Source organism: Danio aesculapii, chromosome 1 (genome assembly GCF_903798145.1).
Source record: "Danio aesculapii chromosome 1, fDanAes4.1, whole genome shotgun sequence".
Classification (NCBI taxonomy): domain Eukaryota; kingdom Metazoa; phylum Chordata; class Actinopteri; order Cypriniformes; family Danionidae; genus Danio; species Danio aesculapii.
In genome coordinates, this window is record NC_079435.1 from 16,960,659 (window position 1) to 16,976,930 (window position 16,272).

General features: G+C 37.0%; 2 protein-coding genes across 2 annotated transcripts; both read left to right on the forward strand.

Annotated features, from left to right (window-relative positions):
• The first annotated feature begins 1,958 nt into the window (after nucleotides 1-1,958).
• enam (enamelin) lies at nucleotides 1,959-5,229 on the forward strand. The gene is made up of 9 exons (XM_056456756.1): nucleotides 1,959-2,065; nucleotides 2,157-2,216; nucleotides 2,313-2,336; nucleotides 2,829-2,906; nucleotides 2,998-3,030; nucleotides 3,118-3,156; nucleotides 3,664-3,699; nucleotides 4,355-4,417; nucleotides 4,511-5,229. The coding sequence occupies exons 2-9, from the start codon at nucleotides 2,163-2,165 to the stop codon at nucleotides 4,910-4,912; spliced, it is 729 nt and encodes a 242-aa protein (XP_056312731.1). The 5' UTR covers nucleotides 1,959-2,065; nucleotides 2,157-2,162; the 3' UTR covers nucleotides 4,913-5,229.
• A 5,064-nt stretch (nucleotides 5,230-10,293) lies between these two features.
• On the forward strand, nucleotides 10,294-15,486 carry cnga1a (cyclic nucleotide gated channel subunit alpha 1a). The gene is made up of 6 exons (XM_056456754.1): nucleotides 10,294-10,454; nucleotides 10,939-10,980; nucleotides 11,062-11,229; nucleotides 11,331-11,435; nucleotides 11,594-11,700; nucleotides 13,895-15,486. The coding sequence occupies exons 1-6, from the start codon at nucleotides 10,309-10,311 to the stop codon at nucleotides 15,436-15,438; spliced, it is 2,112 nt and encodes a 703-aa protein (XP_056312729.1). The 5' UTR covers nucleotides 10,294-10,308; the 3' UTR covers nucleotides 15,439-15,486.
• The last annotated feature ends 786 nt before the right edge of the window (nucleotides 15,487-16,272 follow it).

The following is a 16,272-nucleotide window of genomic DNA, read 5'->3' on the forward strand; positions in this document are numbered from 1 at the left end:
TTATTAGTTTTTACTCATTTAAGTGGATTGAACATAAAACAATTAAGTTGTCTCAAAAGCCCTTAAGAATTGTATTGTTTTAGCTCATTTTAATAAAGTAGTTTGAACAAAAAGCATATTTCAATTTTTGAGTGTACTATGGTAAGCAATTTCTAATTCAACTGTAGTTTTAACAGTGAATGTCTTATTTAGCAATAATGAGTGTACATGATCAGCATTATTGAATAATGTGGGAAATAACGAATAATCATTATTGTTTATTATTATTATTATTGGTGACGCGGTGGCGCAGTAGGTAGTGCTGTCGCCTCACAGCAAGAAGCTCGCTGGTTCGAGCCTCGGCTGGGTCAGTTGCCGTTTCTGTGTGGAGTTTGCATGTTCTCCCCGCGTTCGCGTGAGTTTTTTCTCCGGGTGCTCTGGTTTCTCCCACAGTCCAAAGACATGCGGTACAGGTGAATTGGGTTGGCTAAATTGTCCGTAGCGTATGAGTGTGTAAGGATGTTTCCCAGAGATGGGTTGCAGGGCATCCGCTGCTTAAAACATATGCTGGATAAATTGGTGGTTCATTCCGCTGTGTCGACCCCAGATTACTACGCTGAAAAGAAAAAGAATGAATTATTATTATTTGGTTAGATAAATACGAGTTTATTCATTCAATAATTTTCCTTTGGATTAGTCGCTATTTCCGAGATCACCACAACGGAATGAATCGCCAACTGTTCCAGCATATGTTTTATGCAGCGGATGCCCTACCAGCTGCAACTCAGTATTGGGAAACACCCATACATACACTCTCATTCACACACACTTATACACTATGAACAATTTCGTTTTTTCAATTCACCTATAGCGCTTGTCTTTGAGCTGCGGAGGAAACTGAAGCACCCGGAGGAAACCCATGCGAACACGAGGAGAACATGCAAACTCCACACAGAAATGTTAACTGGTCCAGCTGGGACTCAAACCAACGACCTTCTTGCTGTGAGACTACAGTGCTAACCACTGAGCCAACCCATAAAGTACAGCTGTTTCCACATACAAGTTGTTATATCCTTAAAAAAAAAGATATATTTAAACTTGTATTGCTTTAAAACATATATTTATTGTACTTAAAATAGACTGACCTTTTGGAATCTATTAATGGAAGTTTAAAACGTGATAAAGCAAGTAAAAAATAAATAAAAGTAAAATAAAAAGCAGTAACCTTTGAAACCTGACCCTAAGGAAAATACATTACTTACAAGAGTTCAAAGGACAACTTTGAAGAAAAAAAACCTGACCCAATGAAAAATAAATGTCTTGTCTGCAAGAATGACTGTAGGGGATCCAGATTATATGTTCTCTCTTGCCTGACTCTTTTAAGCACTGAGGGAGGGTCTCTATAAACCTTTTATGCTCACATTTCGTTTTATGTTATCAGATAGAAGCCACCCTGGATCAGGATTCCCTAAAGCACAAAGCACATCAACCCGTGTAAAGCTCCAAACTGCATAGTAAAGTGATAAAAAGCACAGACGACAACAACACTAAAAAGATGTCAGTGTGGTCACAACAACAAGGAACCAAAAAGATTTACACATCTTCAAAAATGAATCAGCAAGAAAGCCATGGATAACGTCTATAATTAGGAAGATGCAGGAGAATGTGTGATTGAGCCTCCATTGTGAAGATCTGTTTTAATTAGATTGATCAATTTGGCAGGCGCCCACAAGTCCCGCACTGTCACGGGCCCCCTGAACGTCATACCCATCCAAACTTCATCAAACACCACAGACAGACAAACCCTCCTGTCTGCGAGACAATTTCATTTTTTCGTCTGTCTTTTTGAAGAACTGTGCACCAAGCAGAATTTCGAAGCATATAATTACACATAATGGCTCATTAACAGTTGTAATTCCAACCTTGTTTTAAGAATAAGGGCAAAAAATAGATTTTGCTCGTTCCTGGGAGATGATTGGCCTCTTTTGGGATCTGCCAAGTATATATAGCAGTCTTTTCCAGTGCTTGTTCATTCCTCTTTAATCTCAAAGAAGTCAACCAGCTGTACTTGGGACCTCCCGAAGAGGTAAGTTTTTTTTTGGAAAAAAATTACTGTCAAGATTGAATGGTTCACCAGTAAGAAGCTTGTGTTTGTTTTTCTTTCTGTGGATCATAAGAGCAATATGAAAGCTGTGGCGCTGTTGATGTGTTTGCTGGGCTCTTCACTAGCTGCCCCTGTGAGTTCTTGTGTATCATTTTCTGTCAGTTTAAGGTAGAATAACTGTCAGAGCGATACATTTTATGACATCTGATTCTTGCTTTGTGGATTTTAGGCCCCTGACAGTGGCAGTAATGAGGTAAGATGTGTTAAGATCTGATATCTATTCATATTTGCAATACACAGGGTTCTTAGTTGAAATTGATGGTTCATTTAGCATCTACTGAAGCTTTATATTTCACAAAAGTTTCTTTAGATTGTTAAAATGCCCTTCGTGCTTTAAGAAGCAAATTATTTTACTCATTTAAAGGCCCTTTAAAGGGTTAGTTCACCCAAAAATGACTTTTTTACTTCAAAAACTTGAGTTTCTTTCTTCACAAAAGAAGGTATATTGAAAAATGCTGGTTGCTTGGACCCATTGACTCCTATAGTAGTTCATTTCCTACTATGGAAGTCCAGCATTCTTCAAAATATCTGTTTTATGAAAAGAAACTCATAAATGTCAAAAACCACACGAGAGAGAAAAACATATGAGGTATTTTCTATTTTTGGATGAACGTATGGTTAGATTTTCAGATTTCTTCCATACATTAACTTCTAAATTGCTCATATTACATTTTCTCATGTGTAGCAGGCAATTGCTAGTCATGCAAACACAGCTTTGCAGTTGATGGAACTCTACAGAATGTTAGGACAGCTGCGGCAACAGGTTTGTTCAATGATAAAAAGGCTAAAGGCTTAGAAGATTTAAATATTATTATTATTATGTGACATTATATGATATGCTTCATGTATTTCAGGGGTACGGTGCTGTTGCTGGTCCTCAACTGCCTGTATGCTAGATATTTAATCATCTCAACATGCTATAAGACTTTAAAGTATGAATATGTTTAACTTCATGGATTTTCTGTTCCTCACAGGCTGCACCTGCAGCTCCCGTAGATCCTGCACCTGTTGATGTAAACCACTCTTATTCTTTAACATTCAATTCCTTATAAAAATCAACCATTTGTTAGAGTAAAAGTGTAGTAACCATGGTTTTCTTCATTATATAAATACCACGGTTTAACTTAAAATCATGGCTTAACTGACAGGAAATTTGTTTCTTTGGGTCACACTTTATTTTGATGGTTCGTTTGTGGAATTTAAGTTACATTGCATCTACATATCAACTAATTCCATTAGATTATAAGTAGACTGTTAGATTGAGGTTAGGGTTGGGGATAGTGTAAGTTGACATGAACTTGCAAAGTTTCTTATAGTCAGTTAAATGTCTGTTGAAGGAGCAGAAACAACAGATATTAATCAGACAGTCTACTAATGCTCCAATGGACCATCAAAATAAAGTGTTACCTTAATTTGTTGTAAAATCATGGTTAATTTTTGCTAAAGCATAACATTTTTGCTGTTTGATGATGAACAACAAATCTCTGAAAACATTTTTGAATATTTATTTCTATTCACAGACCCAGCCTCAGGTTTCACCTCAAATACCTCAGCAGGTTAGCAGCATGCTATATCTATTTTTACTCAGAGACTAATAGCATATTTTATAAATACTAAAAAAAAGAAACAGACTAAAATAGTATTTCCTATTGGAAAATAGTCCAAGGGTATTGTATTTTATGCAGAAATAAACCCAAAATATGTTTACAGTCCAGCTGAAACGTCAGTATACTGATGTTAGCGTATCAATAGCGGTATGCTGTTTGCAATATATGCTAATTTAATGAAGAGTAACATTATCAGTTAATGAGTAACATTATCAGTTTACGATGTAATGTAGCATTTAGTTTAACATAAACTATTAAATTGCTATCTAGGTCTTAAAAAATTTATGTAAGGTACTTTAGCGTTTAGCTAGGCTTTGCTAGCAAAAACTACAATGTGGCCAGTACACATTTGAAGTTTCTATATAGGTATTAATATTTCTACAGACAATCTTTAACATCTATAAAATCATTCCATTGGACCAAAAAGATTTTTTATGAAGAAAAAAAGATTTCTTGGTTTATTAATATGGCTAAATAACAGTTGTTTCTTAAAATTGCTTCGAAAGCCATTTCTGTTTTGTACTGTATTTGGGGCTGGTTATACTATAAGTTGTGATTGAGAGTACTTTGTGCTTATGCTTCACTTTAAAAAAATGTCTTTCAGGGCTATTTCTACAACCCCGCAGCTTTTGCACCCACAGGAGATGGATCTGATGAGGAAGTTGCAGTAAGTTATTGCATCTTATCAAAACTGTGTCACACATTATTTTAATATAATATACATTAATGAGGTTGCATCCCACTGTTCTATCTACTCAAGCCACAGTATCGTGGATTTTACCCACACTATGGTTACCCCCAGCCTGCCCAGCCGGCGGCTCCACTGAACTCAGATGAGGCTGAGGGAGCAGAAGCTGAGGGTGCGGAGGCGGCAGAGGGGGCCGAAGCTGGTGCCGAAGCTGGAGCTGAAGCTGGAGCCGAAGCTGAACCTGCTGGAACCGCTGCCACTGTTGATGCTGCTGCAAATGAGATCCTACCTGTTGATGTCGCTGAACCAGCTGCTGATGTCATCGCTGCTGCCGTTGCTGCCGTAGATCCGGCCCTCAGTCCAGAGGCCCCTGCCGTGGCAGTGGAAATCGACACCACGGTTGTTGGGCCTGATGTGGCTGCTGGAGAGCAGGTGTTGATGGCTGAAGCTCCTGATGCTGCTCTGCCAGTGTAGTAAGAGAGGGATGATGACAAGCCACGCCCCCAAGATCATAACCAAACGGTAACATCGCTGAAATTAAGGCCACGCCTTTGTAGTCTATATAGCACAGGGACTTGGCTAGAACAAGGGGGAGCGCAAGACTGGCTTGCTGGATCCAAATGTGGCACATTGCTTGTGTTTTGTGTGAAAATAATTCCTGGCAGATGACGATTTATAATAACCTCACTGTACGAATTGAGCCGATACTGCTGCAGACAGCGTTACTTTTCAGTGTCTTTTTTTCTTTCTTTCAGTTTCTTAAAATAAAATGTCTTTTTTTCTTACTGCAATTTTAATGTCTTTTTTATCAACTGAATTGTAACTTTGTAACACTTAAAAAAATAAAAATGGACAAAATTTAATTTTGTGTGAAGAAACCAATCACTGTAAAGGTACAAGGTAATATTATTAAGATGTGAAAGCCGGTTTTACCTCAAATCCAGTGTTGGGGAAAGTAACGTTTAAAAGTAATGTATTACAAACTAGTGACCCTTAAAAAGTAACTAAAAGGGCTACTTTTTACTTTTTAAGGAAAGTAATGTGAAAATATGGCCAAGTCCAAACGCATATTTTTCTATCCGTTTGTGGACCTCCACACTGAGGCCATGTCCACACATACAGGGATATTTTTAAAATGAGGGTTTTCACTGCTTTCATTTGTAAAAAAATCTTTATCCTAATGAACATGCAAATCCTCACTGTGATTCATATTAAGCATATGCCAAACCAACAGGGGGCGGTGATGGCAATTTTTACACAGGGTTCACACAAAACGGGGAATAAAGCATTTTGTGAGTTTTGAAATGCAAACAAGTCAATACAAATGTGAGAACAGAGGTGGATTACTGGCCCGCGAACAACATAGAATACGTTATACGCTTGCCGCGAACATGCGGAAATTGTCTCATTTATGTCTTCGACATTTGGTGTGAACCCAGCGTTGTTGGCCAATCAGAAAGGAGAAAACAGCACGCATGCTGATGCCATGAGGTGAAAACTCCAGTTGCAGTGTCCACACGACACTGTCTCTGGAGTTTCAGAAAACCCTCGCCATATTTTTTAAAAAAGTATTGGCTTCAGTCACCCCCTACTCTGTTTTCATGTGGACAAACCGCACAAAAATGCATTTTAAAAATTCCCCTGATGGTTTGTACAGGGCCTGAGATGGTATTTTTATGAAACGAAAACTTATCAATTTGAAAACCATGTCCAAAGTGGATACATTTGAAGACACACTATTTTCATGTTTCAGTATGGACAGTGAAAACGATGATGCATTTTATTCATGTGATGCAGTCAATGCAGCTAACATGGTGGACAACATTGGAAAGCAGATGTTCTGAATGCTGTGCATTTTGACAGTTCTATTAAAGGTGCTGTGTGTAAGATTTTGACTCTTCTAAAGCATAAAAAAAATAATATGTTTGCAGATATTTAAGAAACATGCTAAGTGAACATTCTTGTTTATTTAAAAAACAATGCTGAAGTCAGATATTCTGCTTTGAAAATGTGTTTTCCATACCGGAACGCTGTCTTTGTTTTAGTTCTTTTAACCCGCCCACTGCCATTTTAGCCAATTATATTTCAACACCCAGTGTTGCCTTGTTGGAAAACAGCGTATTTCATTCATTCAGTCAGGAAGACTCTCAAAGTATGCGCCTGCAACCGAAATGCGACCTCTGGTGGACTGTAGCAGACTCCGAAATGAGATGCAGATTCAGAGTTCCAGATTAGGTTATTAATTAGCATATATAAATATAATGAACATAAAGATTAGGTGAGCAGATTACATTGTAACCCCGTGTTCAAACAACATGCTTTGTGATGAGATTTGCAGTGATAAGCAATTTGGCTGTTTGCACCAGACGCAACATGAATAAATACAGCCATTCAGAAGCACAGAATAGTGCATTTTTTTGCACTCCAAAGAAATGGTAAGGTTTAGAATCGAATTAATACATATTAAACCTCTTTAACATTATTAAATGTAACATTAGATGCTGAATCACCGACATGTGTTTGTTTGCATTATTTCACAGTGGCAAAATTCATTTATTTTATTTTCAAGATCTGAGGTGAAACTATTTGTTGCTTTCAGTAGTATGGCAATACATGTCATGTAAAATGGCATTCAAACTCACATTGTTAGCATTCAACACTGAATAAAGCACATGAGGTGTACCTGAGATGATCATGCCATCAAGTTTATGTTGTCCAGCTGCAAGAGAAGTAATCGTCTAGGCAATTCTATCTAGGCTTTTTATTAGTGCACAATTTAAATCAGCCTTAAATCAGCGTTTAGGTTCGATATTCAGGCACACTGTTGGTCCTCAATCTGGCAACTTCTATCTATCATACCAGACAGATATGGACGGACACATAGACAGATATTATCTACAGTTTATCTTTGTAATAAATACTTAATATATTTATGTATACACTCACATATTACCTTGTTAAATTTATAAATAAAATACTAAGAAACTATCGTAAGATTAAAATGTATGATGAAACAAAATCGAAATATATCCAATGAAACAGGCCACCTACTCCATTTCTCGCGTTGGCTTTTTAATAAAGCTGCAAGTGGGTGTGAAAGTAAGGCTGGCAGGTTTGTTTTAATAGGATAAAGCAGATCTGTTGAAGAGTGCTGACTGGGCAGATTTTGCTACATGAGCCAAATCTCTCACTCCACTCTACAGCTCACAGCCTAGCAAGCACATACACAAATTACACCAGAATAACATGGCGACGACAAACACACACACAATGAAAGTAAAGTTAATAGTTAGTATAGTATACCACAAACAAACATTGTAATTCACACATGTTTATCTGGTAAATCCATAAGCACTAACATAAAATTAGGTCTGAAAATGGAACAATTAAAGCAAAAAAACGACAAGTTGCCAAAATTGTATAATTGCGTATGGGTCTCACCCAGACTTTTGTTGGAGGGAATATAAATAATGTACCATTCAAGAAAGCAGGGAGGAGGCTTTGTCTTTGTCACTCCGGTCTCTCATTAATCTCCAAATCCTTCTCAGGGTCATGCAAGCCTGAGATATCATTACAGAGCACAACAGAACAAATGAACCACAGGCGTATTCCTCCTTTCAAAGCACTAGCTGTAATTTGACTGTATCTTTAATTCCGCCAGACAGAAAGGCCTGTAATTTCTTTGGGGCTCAGTGATTCTTCTGATCAGGAGAGGATGGGACAGGATTTGGGCTAAAGGAAAACATTTGGTGAGTTTCATCTGAACTGGGGCTTTGCTTTGCTTTAGACTTGTAGTCGAGTGATCCTGGGTTGTAAAAATATCAATTAATAAAATGCTGGGAGAGTTAAAATATCTATTAAGTTAGTTGGAATACTAGGATCGTTGCTTACACTCAGTCTAGAATACATATTATACTAAGTCTGCACACATATACTTTAAAAATGTTTAATGGTATTTAAATGGTCTGTTTTAATGGTAACACTTTACTATAACAGTCAATAGTGTCTGGATGCAGCCTTTATGATGCCAGCTGAGATTGCATCACTCAGTGATGCAGTGTCAGACACAATGCAGTTAAATGGAGCGAGTGACATTACTATGAGGGGTAGGGTTAGGGGTGTGGTTAGGTCAGCCCATTAAAGCATTGGATGCAGCTCAGATTGCACTGCACCAGGTCTGCATCCAGACCCCTCTCATAACAGTACATAAAAATGAGGTACTAATATGAATTCATGTGTGAATAATGGCCCCCTTAATAACTTGTAAGTAAAAGACTTTTTGCCGATACACGTTTTAGGAAAAAAATATAATAACTTGACTTCTAGTTGATCATTTGGTATCAGAAGAGGTTTATATCAAAGGCAAAGGCCTCTAGATTACGCTTACAGTATTTTATCAAAATCAAATATGATCATGCCTTGATTTTTAATGGTTTAATTAGGACAGTAAGGTCTGACTTTGCTTAGACACAAGTCTTGTCACTTAATAGAAAAAATGTACAGTATGGAATATCAAGTCATGGTGCAGTGGAAAAAAGAGTTAATATTGTGTTTGACTCCCAAGAGCTTGAAGGACTGTATCCATACTTCTCTGCAATGACTCAAATAACTTATTAATAAAGTAAACTTTAATGGCAAAGAAAGTCTTCTTACAGGACTTCCAAAGATTCTTTGGATTCATCTTCAATACCTCCACCTTCATCTTACCCCAGACATGCTCAATAATGTTCATGTCTGGTGACTGGGCTTGACCTTCTTTGCTTTCAGGAATTTTGATGTGGAGGATGAAGTATTAGAAGGAGCGCTATCCTGCTGAAGAATTTTCCCTCTCCGGTGGTTTGTAATGTAATAAGCAGCACTAATGTCTTGATACCTCAGGCTGCTGAAGTTGCCATCCACTCTGCAGATCTCTCGCAAGCCCCCATACTGAATGTAACCCCAAACCATGATTTTTCCTTCACCAAACTTGACTGATTACTGTGAGAATCTTGGGTCCACGTGGGTTCGATCTCCTGCAGTATTTGTGATTATTGGGATGCAGTTCAACAGATTTCTTCTGCCACTTCACCAAATGATCAACTAGAAGTCATTATTTGTTGCTATTACAACTGGAATTGACAACAAGACTTTAGTAGGTAGTGTGTAATATATATATAGTATTTATGGTATAGTTAGTACATATTATACTTACAGTTTAAACTAAATATAACCAATATTTAACATTTTTGTAAACAAAATAAACTCATGACCTGTTGCAAGATACAATAACAGGTCATGAGTTCATTTTGGTTAAATTTAGCTTAAACAACGCATTAATTCATAAATTAACAAATGTACTAACAAGTAATTAGGGTACACTGTAAAAAATGCTGTAAAATTTACAGTATTACTGGCAATTTTGGTTGGCAGTAATACTGTAAAATTGAAAAGTGCACTGTACATTAATAATTAAATTGTAATTGTTAATTTACAGTGCACATGTAAATCTTTTGCAAAATAAAACCAAATTTGCCAGTACTACTGTAAACTTTACAGCATTTTTTACAGTGTAAACATTATTCACACGTGAACTCACATGACTCCTGTTGTAGTTAAAGTTAGTTTTTGATTAGCACATGCCTTACCTCATCATTAGTTCATAATAAAGTAATGTTTAATTTACATATCACTACATCATTATTCATGTACTGTTATTGTAAAGTGTTTTAACATTGAAAAGTAAGTGCAGAGGCAGATGGGAATCCTTCTTAGCACGAACCAGCCTTTGAACTATCTTTTTATTTATTTTTGTAAATGTTCATAACTTTTACCTAATGTAAATTATTTAATTATAAACTATTTTTTAAGTTGATTGTTTTAGGAAAGGAATCATGACGGTTGTACCTACATCATTGGGTGTAGCAGTCCCACCCCGAGTGTCTCCAATTATTGAGGTGGAGGAGGACAACGAAGACCCAATTCCAGTTCCGACTCCAGGACGAGTATTTAATGTCAACAACAGCAACAACAATGAGGAGTAATCATAATATAATATAATATAATATAATATAATATAATATAATATAATATAATATAATATAATATAATATAATATAATATAATATAATATAATATAATATAATATAATAAAGGGATAGTTCACTCAAAAATGGAAATTGACTCACTATTTACTCACCCTCAAATGGTTATAAAATGTTTCTTTTTGAAAACAGATGATATTTTGAAGAAAGCTGAAAACCTGTAACTATTGACTTCCATAGTATTTGTTTTTATTACTATGGATGTCAATGGTGACAGATTTTCAGCTTTCTTCAAAATATCATCTATGTTTTCAAAAAGAAACAAAATATTTTCTTTTGTGTTCAACAGAAGAAAGAAACTCAAGCAGGTTTTAAAACAAGTGAACGTTGAGTAAATGATGACCGAATTTCATTTTTGGACTGACTGTCTCTTTAACATGTTTATGTGTATTAATGTAATGTGCATTTTGCTCTCCACAGGGAAGAGAAGAAAAAGAAAAAAGAGAAAAAAGAAAAGAAGGAGTAGGTAGAATACCTGAACTAATCTGTCTATAAAAAAATGTCTAAATGTTTTATAGTATTAACCTTTGTGTCATCCTGAAGGAAAAAGGAAAAGAAAGAGAAGAAAGAAAAGAAGGAGAAGAATCAAAAGGACGAGAAGGAAAAAGATAATGAGAAAGAAAAGGAAAAAGAAAAGGAAAAGGAGAAGGAAAAAGAGAAGGAAAAAGAAAAAGAAAAGGAGAAAGAAAAGGAAAAGGAAAAAAAGGAGGGGTTGGTCTTGCGCTTTTTATTAGCCATTTCTAATCTGTGATCATCAAAAGTTCAAAGCAATCACCATTGATTATTTCTCATGTCAACTTCATTTTCTCCAGGCCCAGGGAGGTGTTTGTGATTAACCCTGCGGGACTTCTGTACTATCAGTGGCTGCTTATAATCACATTCCCTGTCATGTACAATTGGACAGTTATAATTGCACGGTAATAATTCGATGTTCATAAGATGAAGAACACAAATAGAATACAAAAACTCATCTACCTTACTCCCTTCAACCCATATGTCCACTCATAACAGATACAACGTATGTACAGTATTTGGAATATATTTGAGTGTATGTTTATTGTGTCTGTTCACACAGAGCCTGTTTTGAGGAGCTTCAGCATGAATATCTACTGACGTGGTTCCTCCTGGACTACACCTCTGACCTGCTTTATTTGGCTGATATGGCATTCAGAGCACGAACAGGTACAGTATGCCGCTTGTGAGTTCAGATATTTCAATGAAGGCACAAATCTGTGATTGATTTGTTCCAAACATGTTTGATTTTCTTTCTTCTGTTGAACACAAAAGAAGATATTTTGAAAAATGTTGGTGCTTGCACCCATTGACTTCTATAGCATTTTTTCCTGCTATGGAAGTCAATTGGTCCCAGCAACCAGCAGTATACGATGAGATAATTCTCATTTTTGGGGTGAACTACCCCTTTAATTACTTAATTTTTAAACTTTAACTGATCCAGCTTTTATTTTGATGAGTTGCTGGTTCAACAGTGCAGCTTGTTTTCTGATTTATACCCGATTCGAATCCATCTGATTTGCTGATGGCAAGAAAGTAAAGTAGAAACAGAAATGTGCGCACATCTAGGGATTCCAAAGGCAGGTGCTTGATCAAAAACAAACACAGTAGCAAAATATCAAAAGAAAATCTGCACACCTACATGGTCTTTATAAGGTAAAGGTTCATCAGGTCTTAGGGTACACCCTACAAAATTTAGCTTCAGTAGCCTTTGTTCAATTACCCTTGTGTTTACCGTTGAATTACTTATGTATTTAACTTTTTTAATTCATGAGAACAGCTCATCTAATTATTTAAATGTTCTTATTTATTTATTTTTTTTAATTTCAATTATTTCACTGGTAAATGCTACAAAATGAATTCAAATACAAAGTAAATTTAAATAATATAATTATATAATTAAAATATTTACCCAATTTCATTTATGAATTACTTTAACTAATTACTTAAATCTACTCATTTTTTTGTAACATGTACTTAATTAAAATATCGTCACTTGGGAATTATAAGGTTCTATCTGGGTTCTGAATGATTTTGAGATATTGAGCTTCAAAGTTTTTGCATTCAATATAGCAAACAGTATGTGTGTAACAGTTGTTTTTTAAAAAAAGTCTTAAAATGTAAACAACTTATAAAAAACATACCATAATGTAAATAAGTTGTCATTTAATAAGAATATGTCAATAACTCAATTTTGACAAAAATGTCAGATAGAACCTTATAATAGTGACGCCACCTTATAAGGTGACGATATATTTACTCAATAATTTTAAAAGTAAAAATGTTTCACCAGAATAATTGAGTAGATTTAGTAGATTTTTTTCTAGTGTTTTTGACCATACTGTAAGAATTAAGTAACTGTTGAAAAATAAGTATAATCAAATGATGTAATTATATAATTAAAATACTTATTACATTGTATTTATGCAATTACTTCATCTAACGCTTTGAATCTACTTATTTTTTTGTATAATTTACATAATTCTTAAATTTACTCAATATTTTTAAGTGTAAATTTGATTCACCAAAAAATTGAGTAGATCATCATAATATTTTTTACAGTGTGGAAGTTGCTTCTGCTTTCTTGATGACATCACAAATGTTGTTAAAGTCACCAAGCAGTGATTGGTCAGGAAGGAACGTGCAGTATAGTATGTATCTTGTCCTCAAGGACTTTAGAAGTCAAAATCACGCACTGACAATCACACATACTACAATGACACTGACACAGAAATAATATTGTTTAATCTGAGTTATATGTTACGTGATAATCATGCTAACTTACCAAGGGTTTGCAAGATGTCTAATAGATGTTCAAACATAAACATCTTGGCTAAAAAAAGAATATAAAATAAATACAATTTACAGCCACAGCCACAACCCATCACTAGGAAACATTCATACATTCATTCACACACATACACTACGGCCAATTTAGACTACCCAATTCACCTATACCACATGTGGTTGGACTTGTGGGGGAAACCGGAGCACCCGGAGGAAACCCACGCGAACACAGGGAGAACATGCAAACTCCACACAGAAACCCCAACTGACCAAGCCGAGGCTGAAACCAGTGCCCTTCTTGCTGTGAATAGTGTGCTACTCACTATGCCACTGCGTCACCTAAATACAATAGATGTCTAACAATAGTCTAAAAAAAGACTAATAGTCAGACTTCACAGGTGACTTTCACTTGCAGTACAAATTTAGCCTTGTTTAGCTAAGACATCTGTCTATGGATATCTATTATCTGTGTCTTTTAAACACAATCAAAAAATTCTTAAAAGTGATATTGTGATATAATTAACTTTATTCCAATCATTTATCCGTAACTTTAACCAGCCATGCTTTTTTTAACCAGGTTACCTGGAACAGGGCCTGCTTGTCAAAGATGAGAAGCTCCTCCGCAAGCGGTACACCGACAGTCTCCAGTTCCGCCTCGATGTCATCTCTATGCTACCCACAGACATCTTTTACTTTGTTTTAGGGTTAGACTACCCAGAGATCCGCATAAACAAGCTACTCCGGCTGAACCGCATGTTTGAGTTCTTCAAAATCTCTGAAACCATGACCAACTACCCCAACATCTTCCGAATCTGCACTCTGGTCATGTACATCATCATCATCATCCACTGGAACGCCTGCCTCTACTTCTCCTTCTCCAAGTCTATTGGATTTGGGTCGGATGCATGGGTGTATCCTGCTCTCACCGAGCCTGAGTTTGGAGAGCTCATGCGGAAATATTCCTTCAGCCTCTACTGGTCCACACTTACTCTCACCACCATTGGAGAAACGCCATCTCCAGAGCTTGACTCTGAGTTCTTCTTCCATGTAGTTGACTTTCTGGTTGGCGTCTTGATCTTTGCCACCATTGTAGGTAACATTGCAACAATGATCTCAAATATGAACGCAGCCCAGGCTCAGTTCCAGGCTCGGATTGATAATATTAAGCAGTACATGCATGCACGGCATGTCAGCAAGGAGCTTGAGGACCGGGTCATCAAGTGGTTTGACTACTTGTGGACTAACAAGAAAGCGCAAGATGAACGAGAAGTACTGAGGTACTTGCCAGACAAGTTACGAGCGGAGATTGGCATGAACGTACACTTAGATACACTCAAGAAAGTGCGTATTTTTGCAGACTGTGAGGCCGGGTTGCTGATTGAGTTGGTGTTGAAGCTTCGCCCTCAAGTCTTCAGCCCTGGTGACTACATCTGTCGTAAAGGTGACATCGGTCGTGAGATGTACATCATAAAGGATGGTAAACTTGCTGTGGTGGCGGATGACGGTGTGACTCAGTTTGTTGTTCTTGGCGATGGAAGCTACTTTGGAGAAATTAGTATTCTAAACATCAAGGGCAGCAAAGCAGGAAATAGACGGACAGCTAATATCCGAAGCATTGGCTACTCAGACCTCTTCTGCCTGTCCAAAGACGATCTGATGGAGGCTTTGACAGAATATCCGGATGCCAAGGCTATGCTGGAGGAGAAAGGGAGGCAGATTCTGTTGAAGGATGGTCTGCTGGAGCTGGACCCCTCTAAGCTGAAGCCGGATGAGAGGGATTTGGAAGACCGCGTCAACCGGATGTACAGCACACTACAGCTCATGCAGACCAAGGTGAACAAGCTGTTGGCACAACAAGAGGAGACACGGAAGAGTATCAGACGCCGAATTGTTGAGATTGAACGCTTTGTTGGGGAGGCGGTGGAGGATGAAGAGGAGGAGGAGGAGGAGGAGGAGAAGGAAGAAACTGAGAGAGAAAAGAAAGAGGAAGAGCCAGAGAAGAAGTTAGAGGAAGAGGCAGAGAAAGAGAAATTAGAGGAAGACAAGGTAAAGGAGAAAGAGAAAGAGGAGGAAAAGACAGAGGAAGTGACCGGCGAGGAAAAGAAACACGACGAACCATAGAAAAGACCTTACGAGACTGTGATTAAACAGAGAAGGTCGCTGGATTTAAAGCAGTGATAATAATAATGTTCAATACATTTGTTACACTACTTTGTTTAGTCAATTTGAATGTTCATCGCTACTTGTTTTGTGCAGCCAATAAATTCTTGTCAGGGCACACAATTCAATTTACATTTTCATTTAATCATTTGGCAAAGAGGGCATCACGGTGGCACAGTGGGAAGGACGATCACAGCAAAAGGTCACTGGTTCGACCCTCGGCTGGGTCCCCATGTTCGTGTACAAGTCCAAAGACATGCGCTATAGGTGAATTGGGTAAGCTAAATTGTCTGTAGTGTATGTGTGAATGAGTGTGTGGATGTTACCCAGTGATGGGTTGCAGCTGGAAGGACATCCGCTGTGTAAAAAAATGAACTTTGGCAAAAAAACACCTGCTCTCCAAAAAGTGCTAATCAATGACACACAGGTTGAGGTTGTGGAGGAATATAGGTACTTAGGAACAATTATTGACAACAGGTTGAAATTTGATCAAAACACACATACAATTATGAATAAGGCTCATCAAAGACTGTTTTTATTGCGGAAACTTAACTCTTTCAATGTAGAGAAAGTTATTCTTAAGACCTTTTATAATTCATTTATTGAAAGTATTTTGTCTTTTTCCTTTTTTTGCTGGTTTTCTTCACCGTCTATATAAAAAAAGAATCGTCTTCAAGGCATCATTAATTTGTGCTCAAAGATTTTGGGAGTTCCCCTGCAAAGTCTTGCATACTATTATGAACAGCAGGTGTTGAGGATGGCACATAAAATACTAGGAGACAGTACACACCCCTT

Coding starts and splice junctions, on each gene's coding strand:
- cnga1a (XM_056456754.1), top strand. CDS start 10,309: ATGACGGTTGTACCTACATCATTGGGTGTAGCAGTCCCACCCCGAGTG. Junction 10,455..10,938: donor AACAGCAACAACAATGAGGA/GTAATCATAATA, acceptor TGCTCTCCACAG/GGAAGAGAAGAAAAAGAAAA. Junction 11,436..11,593: donor TGGACAGTTATAATTGCACG/GTAATAATTCGA, acceptor CTGTTCACACAG/AGCCTGTTTTGAGGAGCTTC.
- enam (XM_056456756.1), top strand. CDS start 2,163: ATGAAAGCTGTGGCGCTGTTGATGTGTTTGCTGGGCTCTTCACTAGCT. Junction 3,031..3,117: donor TTGCTGGTCCTCAACTGCCT/GTATGCTAGATA, acceptor TGTTCCTCACAG/GCTGCACCTGCAGCTCCCGT. Junction 4,418..4,510: donor GATCTGATGAGGAAGTTGCA/GTAAGTTATTGC, acceptor TATCTACTCAAG/CCACAGTATCGTGGATTTTA.